General features: G+C 55.1%; 2 protein-coding genes across 4 annotated transcripts in view; one reads left to right on the plus strand and one right to left on the minus strand.

Moving 5' to 3' along the window:
- Positions 1–13,352, plus strand: part of RIMS4 (regulating synaptic membrane exocytosis 4) — a 61,349-nt gene extending 47,997 nt beyond the window's left edge. For both annotated transcript variants that reach the window (XM_042930872.1, XM_042930873.1), the window contains exons 3-6: positions 6,877–6,989; positions 7,269–7,370; positions 8,006–8,145; positions 10,874–13,352. In XM_042930872.1, the coding sequence (XP_042786806.1) occupies positions 6,877–6,989; positions 7,269–7,370; positions 8,006–8,145; positions 10,874–11,092 (574 nt within the window). In that variant the 3' untranslated portion in view covers positions 11,093–13,352. The remainder of the gene's footprint in view (positions 1–6,876; positions 6,990–7,268; positions 7,371–8,005; positions 8,146–10,873) is intronic.
- Positions 13,353–15,860: 2,508 nt separating this feature from the next.
- On the minus strand, positions 15,861–21,354 carry KCNK15 (potassium two pore domain channel subfamily K member 15). Of its 2 annotated transcripts, XM_042930869.1 has the most exons (3): positions 21,028–21,354; positions 16,445–17,118; positions 15,861–16,148 (listed from the first exon to the last, which is right to left on the minus strand). In XM_042930869.1, exons 1-3 carry the CDS (start codon positions 21,308–21,310, stop codon positions 16,050–16,052), a joined length of 1,056 nt encoding a protein of 351 aa, XP_042786803.1. In that variant the 5' UTR covers positions 21,311–21,354; the 3' UTR covers positions 15,861–16,049. The 2 variants fall into 2 exon arrangements, with proteins under 2 accessions (XP_042786803.1, XP_042786805.1); XM_042930871.1 differs by having other exon boundaries at positions 16,056–17,118.
- Positions 21,355–21,762: the final 408 nt, after the last annotated feature.

Raw genomic sequence — 21,762 nt, forward strand, 5'->3', positions numbered from 1 at the left:
AACACGGATTGTAATCCTGTTTCAGGCCTGTGCCTGCACCTGCGTGGCTCACATGTGTCCCCAGGAGAAACCAGCTACTGCAGCCCTCCCCCCATCCCCCACTACCCCCTAGATGGCCTGGGCTTGGTCTCAGGCCTCCAGATGCTACACTTCCAGACAGGCTGGGACTCAGAAGTGCCATGAAAATGCCATGAAGAGGGAGAAGAGGCTCTCCCAGGCCAGGCAGCAGGGACCAGATTTTATTCACTCAGCACATACTGTGTTGTCAGGTCCTGTACTGAGCACCTTGCTTGTGTTACCTCACTGACTCTCCCCAGCAACTCAGTAAGGCGATTATAGTTGATCTGCCTTTCATAGATGAAGAAATAGCAGCTCAGAGAAGTTACAAAACTCACCCCAGGTTGCACAGCACTGGAATCCAAGGTCTGTATTATGCCAAAGTCCAGTCTTAGCCACCATACTTTCCAAGGTTTAGATCAGCTGAAAGGTTTGGCAGTGAACATTTACTGAGTTCCTACTGCATACAGGCATGGTCTAAGTAGTAGCATGTGTATGTTATTTATCTCAGCAGGCTCTTTCCCACCCCCTTGAGAGTGGCTCCTATGAGCAGAGATTTTTGAAGCATTTAAAATGGGTACAGCACAGGCACCTGCCAAAGGAATGGCCGCACACTGTCCAAGAGGTAGGTAGGTGCGGTCCTGAGTACAGATGAGAAGATTCAAGCACAGAGACACCAGCCGCTTGCCGGAGATCACACAGCAGGCAGGTGACCAGTGAGTAGAACCAGCTCTGACTTTGTGTCCCCTGCCTTTTATCCTCTTCCAGGGAAGAACCCGAGGTGGAGTGGGGTCCCTGATACAGTTGGTCCTCAGGCCAGCAGGGACCCGTCACCACTTGCTTCTTCCGTCCTCCAGCCCCGTGGAGGATGTGATAACCCATTCAGGGTTTCTGGGGCGTCTGCCTGGTTCCTTGGCAGCTGGCGAGGCACCCTGGGATGGGAAATCAGGCAGCCGCCCAGATATTATAAACAATTACTGCTAATTACCAGGCCTGCCAGTTCCCCATTGTCTGTTCACAATCCCATCAGGAACTGAGGAGCAGACGATGATGATGTTGGAGGGAACTTTCAATTTCAGGCTGCAGAAGCCTCGCTCTGCCTGGGAGGCTGGGCCCTACGGTGACTTGGAACCCAAGACGCACCGCTGCTTCTTGGGCTTTTGGAGCCCGGACCCTCCTTACAGAATGGAGCCTGGACCCCACAGATGGCCAGGAGCATGGGTTGGAAAAGAGGGCTGTGGAGGAAGGCCCATGTCCTCAGTTGTGAGGAAGTCTGGGTCTTAGCTTTGGTGCTATGAATTAAGGATCTTTGCAAGAATAATAGGTACACATTTCTATCCCTAGATATTTAAGTTTCCCCCATACTTTCTCCATGAGGCTGTTGCATAATTGCTGAGATAATAGATTCAGAAGCCGGACTGCTTGGATTCAGTACTCCTCTGCCTCTGTTTTGGTTTGGCCCTCTCTTGGGTACAGCAGGAACATATGCTTCTCTCCAGCATGGAGGGACACACACAGCCTCAGACACAGGTTCACTTGACAAGACACCAGGCAGCCATTTCTGCAAAGCGTCATGTTAGTTTCTCAGCTCCACCCAGTAGGAAGAATAGGCACAAGGCTCCTCTGCTTTCAGATTCTCCAGGCCTGTGTGGGGTTTTTTGGTCATCGCTCAGCACCACCAGCCCAGCCCAGGAACCCAGATCTTACCCGCGGACCCTCTCGTCCTCCCTGACTCCCTCTGCTCTCTCAGGCTGGGGAGTTGTTTGTTTGTTTACTGGGGGTGGTGGTGCAGGACCGCGTGGTTTGCGCACATCCTTCTGTTTCTTCTTGGATTTGAAACTCAACAGCCAAGAATACGCTTATTGTCTGCCTTCTACTGGGTCATCACTTGTCTGAGGCTCCTGCCTGAATGGAAGAAGGTGGAGGGATGGTAGGAAATCACGAAAAGGAAAAACACTCAGGCTACAATGTCAAATTATCCTGCCATCAACCCTGCCAATAGCTTAAGTAAAAACAGAAGGTACTGTCATGCCACTCAGGTGTCTCACACGGTCGAGGGCAGAGCTTGGGCAGCCTGGATTGGGGGGCTAGTTTGGGGCTCCTGGTGAGGGCTACACACGGGACTCGGTTCTCAGGACTTTCAGTCCCTGGGCTTCTCTGTCTTGTTTCCCAGAGGGAGTTTTTGTTTGACTGAGCTTGGGTCAGATGTCTAAGCCGTGGATCTATCAGCTTTGGTCAGGGGTCAAGGTCACTGTATTTGTTTAAGCAGTGCCAGTTGCCATAACCAGACTCTTTAATCAGTGACTTCATGCAAACGTTTGTTTCTTGTTCATGCAAATTTCAATGCTGGTGTTTCTGGTCGTTGGGCCCAGGCTCCCTTTTTCTTAGGGCTTCTGATGTGGGGGGGAGGGGAGAGAGAGAAGATCATATGTGTTTTTTTTTTTTTTCTAATTGTGGTAAAATACACATGATGCCAATTTACCATCATAACAGTTGGGGGTTTTTCTGAAGTATAATTGACACAATGTTACATTAGTTCAGGTGTGCAACATGGTGATACATCGGTACCATCTGTCCCCATACAGCAGCGCTGTTACGGTATCACTGACTGAAGGCCCTATGCTGTGCCTTTCATCCCGGTGACTTACTCACTCCACAGCTGGAAGCCGGGGGCTCCCCCTCCCCTTCATCCCTCACCGAAACAGATTTCAAGTGTGTGGGTCAGTGGCGTTAAGTACAGTCACACTGCTGTGCACCCATCACTGCCATCCGCCCCCAGAACTCTACATCTTGTTAAAGTGAACTCTGACCCATAAAACATTAACTGTTCATTCTCCCCTCCCCCCCAGCCCCTGGCGACCATCATTCTGTCTCTGAATTTGCCCTAATACCTCTTGTATTGGAATCATATAGTGCTTATCCTCTTGTGACTGGCTGATTTCATTCAGTGTAACGTCTTCAAGGTTCAGCCCTGTTGTAAAATGTGTCACAGCTTCTTTCCTTGTTCGGGCGGAATAATATTCCATTGTATGTACAGACCGTTCCTCCATCGATGGACACCTTCGGAGTGTTGCAAACGATGCTTCTATGAACATGGGTGTACAAATGTGTCTCAGAAGCCCTGCTTTCACTTTTTTTGGCATATGCCCAGAAGTGGAATTGTTGGATCATATGGTAATTCTATTTTTAATTTTTTTGAGGAACTGCCATCCTGTTTTACATAGCGGCTGTACCATTTTACATTCCCACCAACAGTGCAACGGGTTCCAATTTCTCCACATCCTTGCCAACACTTGTTATTTTGTTTTCTTAATTTTATTTTGTTTTTGATAGTAGCCATTTTAATGGGTGTGAGATGGTGTCCTGTGAGCCCTGACAGTTTTTTGTTTTTGTTTTTGTTTTATTTTTGTCATGCAGGAGTCTGACTTATGCTTTGATTGCTAAGGCATTCATTTTAAAGAGGCAAACAAATTGCCAGCCACACAAAGAGCCAGGCCAGCTCCCCCTCCCCCGAAAACTGAGGTTCTTTTGTTTTAGAGATTTGGGTTGATTTAGAGATCTTGGTTGATTTCAGTAACTATTTGGGCTACTTGTCTGTTCTCTTCCCATTCTTTAAATGCCCACTCTTGTGTTTTAAATTCACCAATAAAGAGCATGCCCTGAGACCCTAGGCTCCCACCCTTGAACTCAATAAAGGCAGAACCCCTGGTCTGTGCACTGTCTCGTGCCCCCCTTCCCATGATGTTGCTGTGTAGACCCCATGTGTGCTGTGTGGTTTTCCAGGTCTTGTGGGTTATAAGCCTTTATTTTTTCAAAGTTTCCTGGTGGTTGATGGCTGAAGGGCATCGTGCAATCGTAATAAGAACCACAAGGGTTGGTCCAGTCGTTACATTGGTTTGGAGAGGGGAGATGTCTGTGGGAAGCTCACGGCTCCTGGTGAGTGCCCCAGGCATTTCTAGCCTTTGGCATTACTACCGATAGGCTTAGACTGGCACAGGACAGATGGCATGTGGGAGGTTTTTATAGGTTAGGCCTGGAAGTGGCCTGTATCCCTTCAGCTGACATTGGCCACACTTGGTTACAAGGCTGAGCAATGGATTGAGCTGTCTGTCCGGGAGGAAGAGATGAGAACAACATTCACCGCACTCAGAAATGCATACTGGGGCACATGGGGGGCTCAGTTGATTGAGCGTCCAACTCTGATTTTGGCTCAGGTCACGATCCCAGGGTTGTGGGATTGAGCCCAGTGTCGGGCCCTGTGCTGGACGTGGAGCCTGCTTGGGATTCTTTCTTTCTCTCTCCTTCTGCCCCTCTCCCCTGCATTCTCTCTCTCTCTCCCTCTCTCTCTCTCTCTCTCTCTCTCTCTGTGTCAAAAAGAAAATATTTAAAAGAATGTTAAAAAGAAAGAAAGAAAGAAAAAGAAAGAAAGAAAGAAAGAAAGAAAAAGAAAGAAAGAAAGAAAGAAAAAGAAAGAAAGAAAAGGGGCACCTGGGTGGCTCAGTTGGTTGAACGTCTGACTTTGGCTCAGGTCATGATCTCACGGTTTGTGAGTTCGAGCCCTGCGTCGGGCTCTGTGCTGACGGCTTGGAGCCTGGAACCTGCTTCGGATTCTGTGTCTCCCTCTCTCTCTGCCCCTAACCCCACTCACATTCTATCTCTGTCTCTCTCAAAAATAAATAAAAATTAAAAAAAAAATTTTTAAAGAAAGAAAGAAACAAACCATACCGGGCTTCCAGGAGTCCACTCCATGTACTGGGGCCAGTCCTGGACAAGGGGAGGTTATCGTGTGCTGTGGCAGTGAGCTAAGTGTGTGTCTTCCACCCGCAGATGTAGGTTCAAATCCTGCCTCTCCCAGCCTCTCACTGTGTGACTCGGGCAGGTGGCTTTCCTGCGCTGAACCTCAGTGTCCTTGATGTTAGCTAAATAAAATCATACCTGCTTCACTAGAATCTGCATGAGTCACACCAGAATATATGGCCCGTGAGGACAAGACTTGAATAAGCCCTGGAGCCTGGAAGGGTGCTGGCACATAGTAATAAGCCCTTGGTACTGAGGTACCCAACCCGAAGTGGGTGGGCAGGGGACTGGGTGTGTCTTGTGATACTGTCTTCTTTAGGACATTTCTTCAGGAGCAATGCATTTCCCCAGCAAGACGGTGGGGTCTCAGTGTACAGGGTCTCGTCCCTCGGGAAAGACAGACTAGTGGGCTGAGTGGTTCAGAAGCAGGAAGGGGCACCCGTGCAGGGTGGATCTCAAAACCCCACCTTCCTTGGAAGCTCTTCCTGCTCCTTCAAGGCTGAGAGCCCAGCAGGTTTCCCAAGGGGGGAGCTTTGGAGAGTCTTCTCTCTGTGCAGCGAACCAAGCATGCAGTACCCTCCAGGCCCCAAGGTGCTTTCCTCCTCCTGCTCAGAGACCGCCCTGGCCGCTGCTGTGAAACCTGGCACACAGTGGGCACTTGTTAAAAGTTCACTATTATCCTCGGGACCTGCCCAGGTGGGAAGTCACCGGGGATTGGCATCAGAAGTGTTGTAGTCAAGTGCTGACTGCCCTGTGAGCTCCGTGGCTCTAGGCCGAGCAGGACCTGGGCTTCCTCACCTGAATAATGGTGGTAAAATGAAGAACCAACATCCTGGGGTCGGAGCGAGGGTCACATGGGGAAGTGGGTTGCCCGCGCTTTGCTCCTGAAGGTGACAGGGTACGTCAGGCATGGTACTCAGTGCTTCATCTCACACCTAGGAAATGGGAACACTATTATTCCCACTTCGGAGATGAGAGAGGAAAAACTAGCTAAAATTGGCGTAAGCAAAAAGGTAATAATTTGTAATAATAATAGTCGTTATTGACTTATGTAACCACAGAAGAGGTGAAGTATCCTGCTTTAGGCAGAACTTGATCCAGGAGCTTGTGCGATGCCACCTGTATGGTGGCTTCCTTCACGGACCCCAGATGGCGGCAAGATAGCTGCCAATGGCTCCAGTCTTCTGTCTCAGGCTCAAGCCTGGTGGGAAAAAAGAGCTTCTCACTCCCCACGTCGAAAGCCTCCTAACCAGATTCTTGTGGGCTGAATTGGGCCACGTGCAGGTCTCTGAGCCAGTAAACAGCCAAGGGAAGGAATGTGCTGATTGGCCAGGCGGAGCTCACGCCCAGACTCTCGAACCTGCTCTGCTCCACTCCAGGGGAATTGGTTCCTTGGGGAGGGGCTTTTCAAAGGAGATCTGCGGTCTCATTCCCAACAGACAGGGCGCAGTGAACTTGGAGCACCGGCAACCAAGGCAGACCTCCGAGGCCGAGCCCCTGGTCCCGTGTGTCTCGAGTTGTCAGGTGTCAACGAGTCTACTGGGGCTCTCATTAAAAGGCAGACGGATTCAGCAGGTCGGAGTAGAGTGCGGTGCAGGTTTGTTCCTCATTAGCTCCTGGGCCATGCTGCTGGTCTCGGGACCAGTGTTGTGGCACTAAACCATGGGAGCCGGGCACTGACCAGCATCACCTCCCATGCTTCTTACGACCACCTCGGGAGGCAGATAGGGTCACACCTGTTTCATGGAGGTGGAACCTGAGGGTTGGTGAGGAGAGGCGGGGGGATGGTACAGGACGCAAATGCTAAGCCCTAGAATTTTGGAGTCGAAGTAGAGATTTGAGGGCCATGAAGATAGAAAGAAGTAAGGAGAGACAGGACAGAGGTCTGCCTGAGGCCGGGTGATGGATGTGGACAGAATCCCCGTGGATGAGGGAGGTTCTGGAGGTGACTGCCTGAGTCATCAGAGTCCTCAGTCAGCCCCTGGGAACATTAGTTTTTGTCTCATTTTTTTCTTCTTGCAGCCTTAACTATGGGGGAGTTTGCCTGGCGTCAGACGCGCAGTTCAGTGACTTCCTCGGCAGCATGGGGCCAGCGCAGTTCGTGGGCCGCCAGACCCTGGCCACCACGCCGATGGGTGAGTGCCCCAAGACCTATTCCTGACGGGGGGCACCACAAGCCCTCGTTCTCCCCCTTGTCCCCATCCCGCTTGGCTCCATCCACCGAGCACCCAGCCTAGAGCCTAGTCTGCACCCACAGGCTCAGCAGAGCCTCATGTTGGAGTGGTTTCTGGTCTTGTTTTGGGTGGGAGCAGGGGAAGGGGGGAGGGCTTCATCCCTAAGTAGAGACGAGAGGCTGAGCCCCTGGGCGAGCTTCTAAGCCACTTCCCAGTCCCGTGCTTTGGGGCCCCTTGCAGGGGACGTGGAGATCGGCTTGCAGGAGCGGAATGGCCAGCTGGAAGTGGACATCATCCAGGCTCGGGGACTGACGGCCAAGCCAGGCTCCAAGACACTGCCAGGTGTGGGGCTGCCCTTCCTTCTACAAGGCAGGGGTGGAGGTCGGCGGGGAGGCCCTGAGGGGTTTCTGGGTCTAGAAGAGAGAAAATTGGGCCCGACTACAGGGGACTCCCTTGTCCCAACCCCAGTGACTCACATGGGAGTAGTGGTTTTGAGTTTGTTCTGAGAACCACTGGAGATTATCAGTTGACCTTACTGGTCTTCCCCACTGGTTTGAGCTTCTGGAGGACAAGGGCCATCTTACCTGTTTATGGCTATACCCCCATGCCTAGGTGCTTGGCGCACAGTAAGTAGGTGCTTAGCAAACATTTATTGAGTGAATGTGTCAGTGATGAAGGGGTAAGCCAGGGGAGGGGTGAGCAAATCGGGGACTAAGGGAGGAAACAGGTAAGTACAGAGTGAGCAAAGGCAGGGAGGGGGCAGGTAGGATCACCCAAGGAGGGGGAGTAGGCCCCACCCAACCCCAGCTGCACCCTGTCACTCACACCTACCACCACACTTACCCCTGCAGCTGCCTCCCCAAACCCCATGAGGCCATCTGGCCCCCAGCAGTGGGTGGGGAGCCTCCCCCTACTGTGCCATTTGCCCACCATTTGAGGGCCAGATTCGAACTCATCCCGCCGGTCTCTGTCCTCAGCGGCCTACATCAAGGCCTACTTGCTGGAGAACGGCGTCTGCATTGCCAAGAAGAAGACCAAAGTTGCTCGCAAGTCGCTGGACCCGCTGTATAACCAGGTGCTGCTGTTTCCTGAGAGTCCCCAGGGCAAAGTCCTGCAGGTGAGGGGCCCCGAGGTCTGTGTATGCAGTTCCAGAGGGAGAGAGGGGGCACCCCGGCGTGGGGGGTGTCTCTGGAGGGCCTCACCTGGAGGAAGGAGGGCACTGTGGTTGATCTGAGCTCCACAATTCAATTTTGAACAAGTTCCTTTCTGACCCTCAGCTTCTTTATTGTAAGATGGGCATAAGATGTGGGTGCTCACAGTACCTACAGATAACATTGTGACAGCGAAATGGGTGCCTTGTGCAAGAAAAATGCAGGGTCGGCCCATGGTAAGTGCCCCACAAATGCCTGCCACCATTGTTCTTCTTGTTATTATTAATCATTATCAGAACAGCCTCTGGAAGCCGGGGGCTTGGCCTGGAGCACAAGATAATAGACTGGGAGCTGTTGAGGATCCAGAGAGGTGTTTGGTTCCCTGGCCATCAGGGGGGTGCTAATGGTGACTCAGGCATTAAGCTAGAAATAGCTGCCCATCGTGGGTGTTGGCAGGGCCCAGGTTGGATGCCTGCAGGAACCGTATGCCCACTGCCTCGGAGTCACCACTTGGGCACCTCTGGCTTGTACCTCAGTTTTTTGCTTCTAACCAGAGCAGGCAAAGCAAATGAGGGCAGGGCCAGCGTGTTACAAATTTGCCAAGACAGTGGGACTTTGGCCAGACTGGGAAGCCCAGGGCCTATCTAGGGCAGAATTTTTCAACCTGAGGGTTAAGACCCATCAGCGAGCTGTGAAATCCGTTTAGCGAATCTCAACAAGTTTGTTCGTTTGTTTGTTTAACAGAATAGAATAGGAAAGAAAACATTGATCATTCTTAGTTAGGCAGGTCTTATCTGACTTTCTTCAATTGGGAGTCCCCTGTATGCACTGGGTGATGATGTAAATGTCTTACTGTATAAACTAGTCAAAAAAGTTTGGGAGAACTCTTCTAGTCTAGAGGCATTCACATGCAACTTAAAACATCTATGGGCCAGATCTGGTCCAGTAGACAAAGGTAGAGCATTCTGGCCTGAGCATCTTTGGAGAAGCTCCACAGAACATCCCTGTCTGGGATGTGGAGGGGATGGGGAAACAGAAATCTGAGTGGGGTCCTTGCTGGTGAGCTCTCTGACTGATGTCACAGCAGGACAGACCCACCAGCCCCGTGAGCGAGATCCGAATGCCAGTTGTAATAGTTTGCTAGGGCCGCCGTAACAAAGTACCACAGATTGGAGAGTTTACACAATAGAAATGTATTTCTCGCGGTCCTGGAGGCTAGAAGCTCAAGCTCAAGGTATCGTAGGTTCCATTTCTTCCAAGTCCTCTCTACTTGGCTTGCAAAGGCCGCCTTCTCCCTGTGTCCTCACGCGGTCTTTTTGCTTTCGTGCACACGCGTCCCTGCTCTCTCGCTCTCTTCGTGTCCTAATCTCCTCTTCTTATACCAGTCGGATGGGATTGTGGCCTCATTTGACTCTCTTCCCAAATACAGTCACATTCTGGGGGGTTAGGGCTTCAGTATGAATTTTGGGGGAACACAGTTCAGCCCATAACCCCAGTTTAAAATGAATCCATCCATGCACCAGAGGCGGACTTCTGATCAGCTGCCCAAGGAGCATCGAAGACTGGTCAGGTGAACCATCTCAGGCACATGATTGAACTTCTCTGAGGCTCAGTTGAAACAGCTGTGAAATCAAAACATTTTGTAGGGTTGTTGGGAGGGTTGAATCTAAGGCCAGTGGAGCCTTGGAGCAGCGTCCAACACCGTATGCAGTAGTGGCTCACGCTGTTGTCATCTTGCCCTGTGTGCTCGAGAAGCAGCTGACAGTTCATAGTGAGCTTGGACGTCCACTCCTTTGATCCTTGCCTGCGAGGGAAACTGGGGATAATTTCACTTAGAAACCACTCTGAGAGCCCATGAGGTTGGATGACTTAACCCAAACCACCCAGCCAGGACTGGGATTTGAACCCACCTGTGTCTGACCCCAGAGGCTGTGCATTAGAGTCAGCGGGCTCCACGGAGTGACTGAGCCAGCCCACCTTTGTGGGCTAACCCCAAAGGGGACAGAGTTAGACCCTGAGCTCCAGAAGAGCAAATGAGGGTCCTGCAGCCACAGAAACCACCCGACTAGCTGCTCCAAGGGAGAGTGGTGACCAAGAAATGGGGCAGGCACTACAGAAAAGAGTCTGTTGGAAAAAGGAAGGAGGCTAGCTTGTATACCACACATCCATCAGCCACTTTTAAAACTTTGTTTTGTTCCTCATGGGGGGTTTCCGAGAATCTGGAAGCAGAGGGCCTGGTGGGGATTGCAGGGGGAGGGTACCAGGCAGGGGACTCACATTGTAGGGCCAGCCCTCAAGGCTCAGCTTCAAAGGTGGAGGGTGTGGAGGGTGGAATGGAGAGAGTTAGATGGGAGAGAGTTAGATGTTTGTTTATTCTTGAGAGAGAGAGCGTGCAGGTGGGGAAGGGGCAGAGAGAGAGAGAGAGGGAGACACGGAATCCGAAGCAGGCTCCAGGCTCTGAGCCGTCAGCACAGAGCCCGACGCGGGGCTCAAACTCATGGACCCTGAGATCATGACCTGAGCTGAAGTCGGATGCTTAACCGACTGAGCTCCCCCAGGCACCCCAGGCTTGAGCAATTTTAAGGCGGGAGCATCTACAGGACTCAGAGGTGAAGTGGGCACGAGGGTGACCTGAGTTCTGGTTCTGGGCCCGTGAATGGCAAGATTTGAACCGCCGTGTCTCTCGCCCCGCAGGTGATCGTGTGGGGGAACTATGGGCGCATGGAGCGGAAGCAGTTCATGGGTGTGGCCCGAGTGCTACTGGAGGAGCTGGACTTGACCACCCTGGCCGTGGGCTGGTACAAGCTCTTCCCCACCTCCTCCATGGTGGACCCAGCCGCGGGCCCCCTGCTCCGGCAGGCGTCCCAGTTGTCCCTCGAGAGCACCGTGGGCCCCTGTGGCGAGCGATCTTAGGGCCGGGGTGGGGAGGGGCTCCCCGAGAAGGCCTGGAGAATGCCCAGCCCCAACCTGGGACCCCAGGCCCAGGGGCACATTGAACAGAGGAGGATGGGGTTCTCCCCTACAGTGGGGAAGCAGAACGGGGAGACCTGACCCCCAGGGCCCCTCCTCACCCCCTTTTTGCCTCCTACCCCCTAAGACCTTCCCTCTCCCAACGGGATTGGCTGCACTTTTGACTTGGCCGGTTCTTGACCTGGTGGATGTGGCTGCAATCCGGAGAAAGGAAAGACTGAGGTGGCAGAGCATACCATCCTCCTGTCCCAGACACTGTCCGACTGCTCCCCTTTTTGCCTCCTCGGAAGCTCGCTGCCCGGAGCCAAGTCCAGAACCCAGCGGCCATCTCCATGGTGCCAATTACCAGCAAGTGTCTTTCCTGCGGCACCGGGTTCAGGCAGCTACTCCTGCCCCAGAGCTGATGGGGCAGCTTTGCAAGGATCCGGAGCCAGCTCCGGGGGGTCCAGAGCCTCCCACATGACGAGGAGCTCGGCCTCCCTCCGCCTGCCCGTGGAAGGAGCTTTGCCGCAGCCTGTCCGAGTCCATCTGTCTGTCCCTTCCTGCCTGCCCCTCTTCCGGTGGCTCTAGGAATTGGGGTCCAGCAGGGGCCAAAGGAGAGGAGGCGGTGCCCTGGACCTGGCACAGACCCCCAGGGTGCCTAGCTCCGTGGGATTGCAACGAGATAGTGTGGAAATGGACTGGAAAGAACTGGGTCGTCTGTGTTTTGGTGAAGGAGCCACGGGACCCTGATTTTCGAGAACCCCAAGTCCAGGGAGCTCACCGTCTCTGAATTTGGGGACGCTGGATTGGAGAGGGAGTCTAAGCAAAGTTGGGGTTGGGACCAGTGGTGCCAAGGCAAGGGTTTCCCACATAGGAGAATCCTTCCTCGTTGGGTGAGGTCAAAGGTCTTCTTGTCTACCCCTCTGCCTCCAGGCTAGGGGTCTGGGGAGGCAACAGAGCTTCCCTATTTTAGTCTTTTTAAACAAACCATCCTGTACTAAGGGCAGAACCCACTGCCCCTGCCTCAACTACCTTGGCTCATGAGTGTAAGAATCAGGAGATTCCTTCTCAAGCAAGCCTGGGTAGCTGCCTTCCTGGCCCGGCCCTCCCCGAGGCCCACGGAAGCCCTTTTGCATGCTGGGAGGACACAGGCTGGCCCCTCTTTATAGAAGCACATTTCTGCCACCTCCCCTGGGAGGCACCCAGCAGCCCACCACCCCTCATTACCCAGTCCCTGCTGTGTAGGGCGTAGTCCAGGTTAGCTGGGTAGAGTTAGCGTTCCAAGCCCTGGGGCCTCTTCTTAGCTTGCATATAGTCTTTACAGAGTTCCAGGATGGGTAGAGAGGAGGCACACCAGAACATTCCAGGAGGCGGCTGTCTCCTCACTGGTCTGGGTCTGAGCCTGGAGCCTGATTCATGGGAGGCCAGCCCTTCTTCTTCCTCTTCTCGCCCCTCCTCCTCCCTCCCCACCCCTCTGACCCGGTTGTAGCTGGAGCTGCCCCTTATACTCAGATGTTCTGACGTCTTATCCTTGGTACTGGTTTTATTTGTGAAGCACTCCTGAGGGTTGTGGGCCTTGGTGGAGAGGCCTGGGCTCCATTGGAGGAGGTCATTTTCCACCGAGGATGCCCAGCTGTGTTCAGCCCTGCCTTGTCCTTGGCCTCACTCTAGGCTATTGATCTGGCAATTTCTTCCACCTGGAATCCCTCTCCTCCTCTAGCCTTCCCTCCCCTCCCCTCTGCCTCCTTAAGCCCTGGGGAGCCTTTAAAGTCCCGGATGAGTTATATCGCCTCCATAGAGCTTCCCATGCTGCACTGGGAAGGGGAGACAGAGATGCCCCTTTCTTTTATCGATGAGCTCTTCCGAGCTTCCTGGGATTGTGCTGGGTGGAATCCCAAGGCTGGGGCAGGAGGCAGCAGGGCTCTGGGTGGCCTCTAATCTGAGGCCCAGAATCAGCCCCTCCCCTGTTTGTTTTTTTTTTAACCAGTGTGATTTCTCTGCTGTTCGTTTATTACTCACCATTTGGAATATTTTGAGCCAGGAGAGCGCCTTCTCTCTCCAGCCGTCACTGCTCTGGTTGTTCAGGGGTAGCTTTTCAAAGACGGGGCAGAGCCAGGCTGTCCCAAACAGAGGGAGAGAGGGCTCGGAGCCCCCCAGCCCGAGCCTACCCTCTGATGTCTGCACAGCCTTTATAAAGGGAGAGAGCACGCTCCAAAGCAATAACAACATCCTGGGGGTGGTCACCGAGGGCCCCCCTCAGTGACTTTCTTGTTTGTTCTGTGAAATCTCAGTTCACCTCCTGGTGGGGTGGGGTGGGGGCTGGAGCCCTGTTTCTTCGTATCATTGTTGTGAGCACGTGCCCCGCTTCCAAGGGGGCTCTGACCATTTGGTGCGGAACCACTGTCTGTCCTCACCAAGAGATGGGGGTTTGGGGAGGGGGTGACTATTCTCAGTATTAGCTTTGGGGAACCTTCAAGGCCAGCCTGTCCCTACTGCTGTCTGATCCTTGCCAGCTCAAGCTCCATCTGGAGAGGAGCAGAGAGGTGGAATTGTGGGATTTGGGAGTGGGAGGCTGGGGTTTATAGAGGGGCTGATTCTTTTTTCAATCTCTGGGCCAAAAGTCACATGCAGGGGTACTGTGGGAGGGAGTCTTCTCCACTTCCCTTCTCCAGAGTCCACTTTCCATACAGCTGGGAACAGACCTTTGGGACCATTCATGAAGTCCATTTTACTGATGAAGACTGAGGCCTGGCGAGGGGAACGCTCGCCTCTGGGGTCACCTGTGAGTTCCGTGGCGCCTCCATCCTGGCCTCCTCCCACCCGAGGCTGAGCTGGAACCAGAGCAGGGCCAGGTGGGGCCACCGTTGCCCACGACACTTCTTCCTCCCTTCTCTCCATAGAGCCTCCCAGAAAAGATGGGAAGAGCAAATTGTAGCCCATCTGAGAGGGGAGGAAACTAAGGCCCAGAGTCAGGAAGTGACTTGCCCAAGACCCCTCAGTAGATGCACGATGGGGCTCTGTTGTGCTTCCCTCCATGGAACCGGAAGCCACTGCCCAGGCATGTCTGCCATGATAAGCATTTGTGGCCTTTCAGCCCTGGGCCACGGGGCCCTGCTTGGTTCCATCTCTGCGGACCCCGGTTTGGCGGAGAGAGTTACCATAGAGCCCTAGCTGCCCTGGGGTCTGGCCCAGTGGACTGAGGGTGCCCAGCATTTGGTCCAGACCTCGGTGTCTGGGTAGGGGTTCCTGCTGAGGGTGGGTCAGAACCCCCGTAGGACCAACCTGAGGGAGGTAAGTGCCGGTTCCCGCCCAGGGGCTGTGTGGGAGTGAGACGGCTGTGACACACGTCATCTTAAGGAAAGCCTCACAAAACTTTCCGATGTAACAAGATCTGACCTTCCCGTAGTGCTTTTCAAACTTTTGCTTTCCAAGTGCTTTTACATCGAGTATACCCTCACAAGAGCCCCTGGGGGGTAGAGGGGGCGTGTATTGTCAGCCCACTTTACGGAGGAGGAAGCTGAGGCCCTGGGAGGGAAAGTACCGGCTAAGGTCCCACTGTGGGTTCCCGGCGGGGTCCGGACTAGAACTCAGTTCTCCCACAGCTCAGAGCTCTAAGAGGAGGTGAAGCAGACAGCTTAGGGGGTGGCTACGTACTTTACGAGCTGATTCACCATCCGGTTCCTTAAACCAGGAGCTCCTGCGCGCACTTCGGTGTTCAGAAGCGGCGCCGAGCCCCCCTCCCTTTGGAGCACAGCTGTTGCGTCAGGCAAGGCCACCTGCATTTATTTATTGAGCAGCAGCACTGTGCCCGGCCCAGGGGACCGAGCCCTCTCCCGTTCCCCCGCAGTGATTCCCCTGGCTCTGTGGGAGGGCCCCTTGTCTGTATAGCAGCGCCTCAGAGTGGACAGAAGGCTGCCATGTCCATGAGCGCATCGGACTCAAACCCTGTGGGGGAGGCTGACTGTGCCCATGTACTCCTAGCTTCTGTGAGGGCAAAGTGGAGACTTGAACCCGGGGCCTCAGGCATCACATCTGGAGCCCTTTCATTCTATGCCTGCCTCCGAAGGGGGTGGCTGGGAGGCCGGACCCCGGGTCCTCAGGCTGGGGGCCTCTCCATCCACCCACTTTTCTCTCACTCCCCCTGTGGGAGCAGGAGCCACTCGGGACTTTGGGGAGGGAGGGTTTCCGGGGCCCCTGGGTTGGAGTGGGTCACGTTGCATTGTGTTCATGACCATGTAGCTCATGTTGAAAATTAAAGTTTTTGGCTTTTCTAACCTGGCTCGCTCTGCTTTGTGTTGAGAGTTCTATCTGGGAAGCCACGGGTAGTCGGTGTTTGAGGAAGCCGAGCGCTGCAGGATGCCACGGACACCTTAGGGGGCAGGGTGCATCCCAGGAACCCTTCCAGAGATGCAGGGGGTGGGGGGTGGGGACAGGATTCCAGGTGAACTCAGTCATTACAGATGTGGAAACTGAGGCCCAGGTAGGGGATGACATTCCCCAAGGTCACGCTGAGGGCAGTTGGCAGGACCCAGATCTCACGGCTTCCAGAAGAGGGGTCTTCCCACAGCATTTGACTGCGTCCAGGTGCTCCAGTGATGTGGTGGGTGTCAACAAGGCCCCCCTCGTCCTCGGATGGCGCTCGCCAAGGACAAAGAACATGGGGGGGGGGGGGTGTCGGGCGGAGGGTGTGTTTCATTCACACGGGGGTCAATTCCACTCTACACATTGAGCAAGAGGATGAGCGATCGTTTAAATAGTGCAGATTTGTCCGCCCCTCCACTCGGGGACGGGAGCTGTTTCCCTTCAGTGCATCCGATCCCCATGCCTCTCCTGGTGTGAGCAGCTGGCCTCACCGCCTGCCTCCCAGGGTTGAAAGTCCCGCATTTTCCCTTACAACACGGAAAACCTGCCTCCTCTCTCAGCAGAGAAACAGCCACCTGTTTCCACTCGGGAGGGCTAGCTGATGACATGGGCCTGTGGAGAGCCTCTCCTGGGTGGCTGATGTGGCCGCGCCTTCCTAAAACAGTTCGGACCACGGGGATTTGCACCTACAGGACGTGCTTGTGCTTAAGGTGCGGCTTTAATGGATTTTTGGAGAGGAGGGAGGGGCTGGCCACAGAAGGGAAAGACACACTGCTCGTGGCAGAAGACGGCCCTGAGGCCACAGCCCCTCTACCCTCTCCAAGCTCTGGGGAGCATGCCCTGACAGGTGACCCTAGCCCCTCCTGCTCCTCGACCTCCCCCAACCCCCACCCTCCGGGGCCCGGGACAGGGCTGTCAGATGGACTTCCGCCGGGCCGGGGGCCTGCCCACCGTGCCGCCGCCCACAGCCCCAGGGCTCGAGGGGGGTGAGAAGGCCAGGTTGTCGCGGGCTCCCAGCTGCAGCCGGTGCACGCGGGACGAGATGGAGGCGGAGCCCCCGGCGCGGGCAGGGCAGCGGGGCGGAGGGCGGCCGCGGCTCTCGGGCGCCCCCAGGCGGAGCGGGCTGGCGCGGCGGGTGGCGCGCTCGGGCGCGTCGGTGCTGGCGGCCAGAAAGCGCAGGACCACGAGGTTGAGGAAGGCGCCGATGACCGTGAGCCCCAGGAGGATGTAGAGGAAGCTGAAGGCCACGTAGGGCGGCTTCCTCTGAAGCGCCTCGTCTCTCTGCAGCGCCACGAAGTCACCGAAGCCGATGGTGGTGAGGGTGATGAAGCAGTAGTAGTAGGCGTGGAAGAAGGTCCAGCCCTCGAAGTGCGCGAAGGCGGCGGCCCCGAGGGCCAGGGTGGCGGCGCACACCAGCAGCCCGGCCACCACCATGTTCTCGGTGGACACGCGCGGCCGCCGCAGGCCCAGGCAGCGCTTGGCCGCCAGCAGGAGGCGCCGCACCAGCGCGTTCAGGCGCTCGCCCAGGCTCTGGAAGGTGACCAGCGTCAGGGGGATGCCCAGGAGCGCATAGAACATGCAGAAGACCTTGCCCGAGTCCGTGCCCGGCGCGGCGTGGCCGTACCCTGCAGGGAGAGCGGAGGGGAGGGATGGTGAGCACCGGCCGCAGCCGCCCTGTCCGGGCTCCCTCCCCCCCCCCCCCCCCCCCCCCCCCCCCCCCCCCCCCCCCCCGGAGCCTGCGCAGCGTCTTGAATTGCTGCTTCTAACTAGGTCATTCCCCGCCTTTGAAACCTTGTGTGGCTATCCCTAACCGCCCCAAATTGTAAACAACCCAGCGTCCCTCGGCTGGGGAACGCGTAAACAACCTGCGGTACGCACGTACAATGCAATTCCGTTCCGGAACAGAAAGGAATGAACTGGGGTTACCTGCGCCACCAAAGGATGGGTCTCAGCTGCATTACGGGGAGCGAAAGAAGCCAAGCGCAAAAGACTACACACTCCATGGTTCCATTGAAATGGCATTCTGGAACCATTCTGGCAAAACTATGGGGACAGAGAGCAGATCTGCGGTCGCCAGTCGTTGTGGTTGGAGGAGGGGGTTAACCAGAAAGGGGCATGACAAATCTGGGGGTGATGGGAGCCTGCTAAGTCTCGGTGGTGGCTGCAGGACAGGTCCTCACCCGTGAGAACTCGCCGAGGGCTGCGACACTGAAAAATGTGTGTTTCACCGTGTGTGAAGAATGCCTTGATTTAAACATCAAGCAAAATCTTCCATGGTGCCCCAGGACCCACAGGGTAAAGCACCTACCAGTTCTCACTTGGTGTCGGAGCTCCTTGGTGATCTGACTCCCCCTACCACCCCGCACCTGTCCAGCCCCACCCCGTGTTGTGCCCCCAACCAGCATTCCCACCTCCACATGCCTCTTCTCATGGTTTTTTTCCTCCCCTGGATAGCCCTTTCCCTGCTGCCCTAGTCCACGACTTCCCACATCCTGCTCCAAGCCAGCCCTCGCTAAGCACTTCTTCAGTCTGATGTAGCAATTCTTCATCAGGTCCCCTCGACTGCTGTCGGGGACCTACACACGAGCGGGCCTCCTGGAGTCCTGGACCACCATGCCATCCCCAGGGACCGAGCATTCCTGGAGAGAGGAGCGAAAGCTTTCAGGGTATTCTCACAGAGGCCCATAACCCAGGAAAAGTCCAAAGAAGGTGCCCCCTCTAGCAAACGGACACCATCTGCCAAAATGTAAACACACAAACGCTTGGCCCGTGCATTTCCACAGTTAGGAAGTTAGTCCTCCAAAATACATGTGTGTGCAAAGTGAGGTGTGCATGGGGGGCATCAGGGAAGCATCGTGGCTCGTGGTGAAAACTAGGCAACCTCAGTGTCCACCGGTAGGGGCCTGGTGAAATAAATCATGGTGCCAACCAAATGACAGAGCCCTACGCAGCAATGGTTCCGACCAAGGGTCACTTCGCCCCTGAGGGGGACATTTGGCAATGTCTGGAGACATTTTGGGTGTCACAACTGGGATGGTTGTGTGCTCCTGGCGTCTTGTGCGTAGAGGCCAGGGATGCTAAACATCCTGTGATGCACAGGCCAGCCCTCCCTCCACAACAGAGTTATCCGGTCCGACATGTGAGTAGTGCTAGGGTTGAGAAATGCTGCTATACGGCCAAGAAAAAGATGACACAGCTTTTTAGGGATTGATTTTTTCAAAATCGCCAAAATATATTAAGTGAAAAAAGAAAGTGCGAGACAAAACAGTGTGTATAACCTAATGTCTCTATATGTGTGTGTGCTTTAAAGGAACACACAGGTAGAGAATATATGTGGAAGGATGCACAAAAAACCAGTAACTGTATTTGACCCAGGGAAAGAGATTTATGGGTTGAGGGACAGGGTGTGAGGGAGACTTCCTTTTCATTCTCTACCCTTTTGTGTATGCTGCGTGCACACATCATTTATTCAGAATATTGACACAATACATGTTATTAAAGATCTGTGGCTCCACGTCCACATTTCTATTGCGTGGCCCCATCAGTTTGCCCCCTGTTTTGGGGGGGAGCTCCGCCCACGAGACTGTGAGCTCCTTGAGGCCAGAGACCATGCCAATCACTTCTGTGTGTCCCTAGTCACCAGTGCCCTGCACAGAGCCTGACACAGACAAAAGGCCCAATGAAAGTTTAATATCGATAATGCTCATCATCAATAATCAAATCAAACTGAAGGGGGTGCTGAGTGCGACACAGGGGAACCTTTTTAGCAGTAAGATGCGAAGCAGTGCTGTTTTCAGCTGGTTGGGGCTAGGTCAGGCTTTGACAGAGTGAAACGAACAATGATAATAACTAAACATGCTAGGTACTCTACATAGATTATTTTATTTTACCCTCCTAATTACTGTATGCAATATTAGTCTCCCGTTTTTGCAGACAAGGTAACTAGGCTCAGAGCAAGGAAGCTGCCCAAACATCACAGGGCCTGAGCCATTAACCACTCTCCTCCATTGCGCCTCAGTGCCTCTTGCAGAGCTCTAGCTCCTGGGTTCTGGCGCTGGGCTCTCTGCAAGGCTGGCTTTTGCAGCCGGGACCACACAGCCCCAGCTGGCGCCCCCAGGTGGCCGGAAAAGGCAAAGCTCCAGCTGTTTCCAAACTGGGTCCCTTTCCCCCAGCTCCCCAAGGTGCCAGTGAGGAACAGCCCACAGAAAAGGCCAAAACCAGCTGTGAGCCTTCCAGATAACGTGGGGGAGGGCAGAAAAGGTGGATGGGGTCCCACACCACTGGGCATGGCAACAGGGAGTGTCTTGGGCTGAGCCTGGGTAGGGAAGCAGGGGTGCCCATGTTCACAGGGGGGGTCATAATGGGCTGAGTGGGAGCTGGGCCCACAGCTGGCAAACAATGAATTGTTATATTGTTATTATGACCAATTAATAGTGCCTATTTAGCCTCAGGCACCTTGCCAAGCATTTTACACACTTGACCTCATTTAAACCTGGCAACCACCCAGCGAGGTAGCAAGCACTGCATTTGCAGTCGAGAAAACCAGGACTCCGGGAGGTACGTTCAATTGCCAGAGAAGACAGACAGGAGGCAGCAGAGATGAGAACAGAACTCTGGGCTATGTAATTGCAGAACTCGGGCTTTTAACCCACAGCTCACATTCGTTCGCCAAGAGCATTAGGAAAAAACTTTCTCCAAAGCTCAGGCTTCCACAGTGGTGATCCAAGCTCTAGGGGGTGCCTGGACATCCACAGCTGGGGCCGGAGAAGCAGCGGACACCCAGCCTGGAGCCCTGCAGAGCCTGCTTCTCTCCTTTCCTGCTTCCCCAGGCTTCTGCTCAGCAGGTACCAGCCAGACGGTAGCCATGGCAACGACTGACGGTCCAGATGCTGCAGAGAAACTGCTCTGGATCCCCGAGGGTGAGGTCCAAAGCTTGTGGTAATCAGTCATTCCTTCAACAAATATTTATTGAGTGTCTACTATGCGCTCGGCTGGGTACACTGCAGTGACTAAGACAGACTAGATCCCATTGTCATGGAGTAACGGCATAATAATTATAATACAAAAATCAATCTCTCTCTCTTTTTTAGTGCTTTGTATGTGTCATGCCCTGCGCTAAAACTTTCTGCACACATTATCTCCTTGACAATAATTATCTCGGTACAGCCCTGAGATAGGGCCTATTAGCAGCCCTATTTTACAAAGGAGAAAACGGAGGCTCAGAGAGGTTAAGCAACTTGTCTGAGGTCACACAGCTAGTGTGATGCAGCCAGGCAAGGAAGCCTCGGTCTCCAGCCACTCGCGCTTCGCCCCGCTCCACCTGTCTCCCGGCCCCTGGAGGCTTCCCCCGAACACTCCCGCGTGCCACCTCTGGGCGAACTTGAGCTCCCGACTCCTCCCAGCCCCGCCCGCGTGGGACGCCGTCCCCTTTCGGCGGAGGGCGGCTGAAACGACTGGTCCACAGCCACCGGGCCCGGGCGGGGGCAGAGGAGGGGTTCGAGCCCGGGGCGGGGGGCGCCGCGGGGCCCGCTCACCGATGGTGGTGATGACGGTGATGGCGAAGTAGAAGGAGCCGGCGAACTTCCACTGGCGGCCGGCGCGGTGCGGCTCGGCCTGCAGCGCCAGGCGCTCCAGCTCGCGGTAGTCCTCGGCCGAGAAGCGGTACTTCCTCCGGAACTCGCCGCGCTTCTGGGCCAGCAGCCGCTGGCGGCCGCGCTCCGCCTCGGACTCGAGCGCGTCGAAGACCGCGGCGCCCACCAGCAGGTAGGACAGGATGCACAGGATGAGCGCGGCCGTGCGCACGCTCTGCTTCCTCATGGCGGCGCCGCGGGCCCCGCGCCCCGGGCCCGTCCATGCGCCCCGACGGCCGCCCCGCGCTGCGCCCTCCGCCCCGCGCGGCGGGGAGCGGGCTGCGGGCGGCCGGGCGTTGGAGGGGGGAGCTGGGGGGGGGGGCGGAGGCGGGGCCTCGGTGGGGTGGGCCGAGGAGGACCGAGAGGACTCCTCCTGACGCCCCGCCCCCTGCCAACACCTGCCTTTGTTTACCCAACGGCGCAGGTGTCTGCCAACGGTGACAGCTGGAGCAAAGCGCCCAAAGCCCGGCCGTGCAGATGTCCCGTCCACCACTGTGGTCCTGTGACCTTGGGCCAGTCATTCACTCGTTCGTTCAGTCAGTCAGTCATCCATCAGATCTTTACTGAGCACCTACTGGTGCAAACAAGCTTCCTGGGGGTAAATAGAGCTGATACTCTAGGAAAGAGGGTTGGCGACAG

Source organism: Panthera leo, chromosome A3 (genome assembly GCF_018350215.1).
Source record: "Panthera leo isolate Ple1 chromosome A3, P.leo_Ple1_pat1.1, whole genome shotgun sequence".
Classification (NCBI taxonomy): Eukaryota; Metazoa; Chordata; class Mammalia; order Carnivora; family Felidae; genus Panthera; species Panthera leo.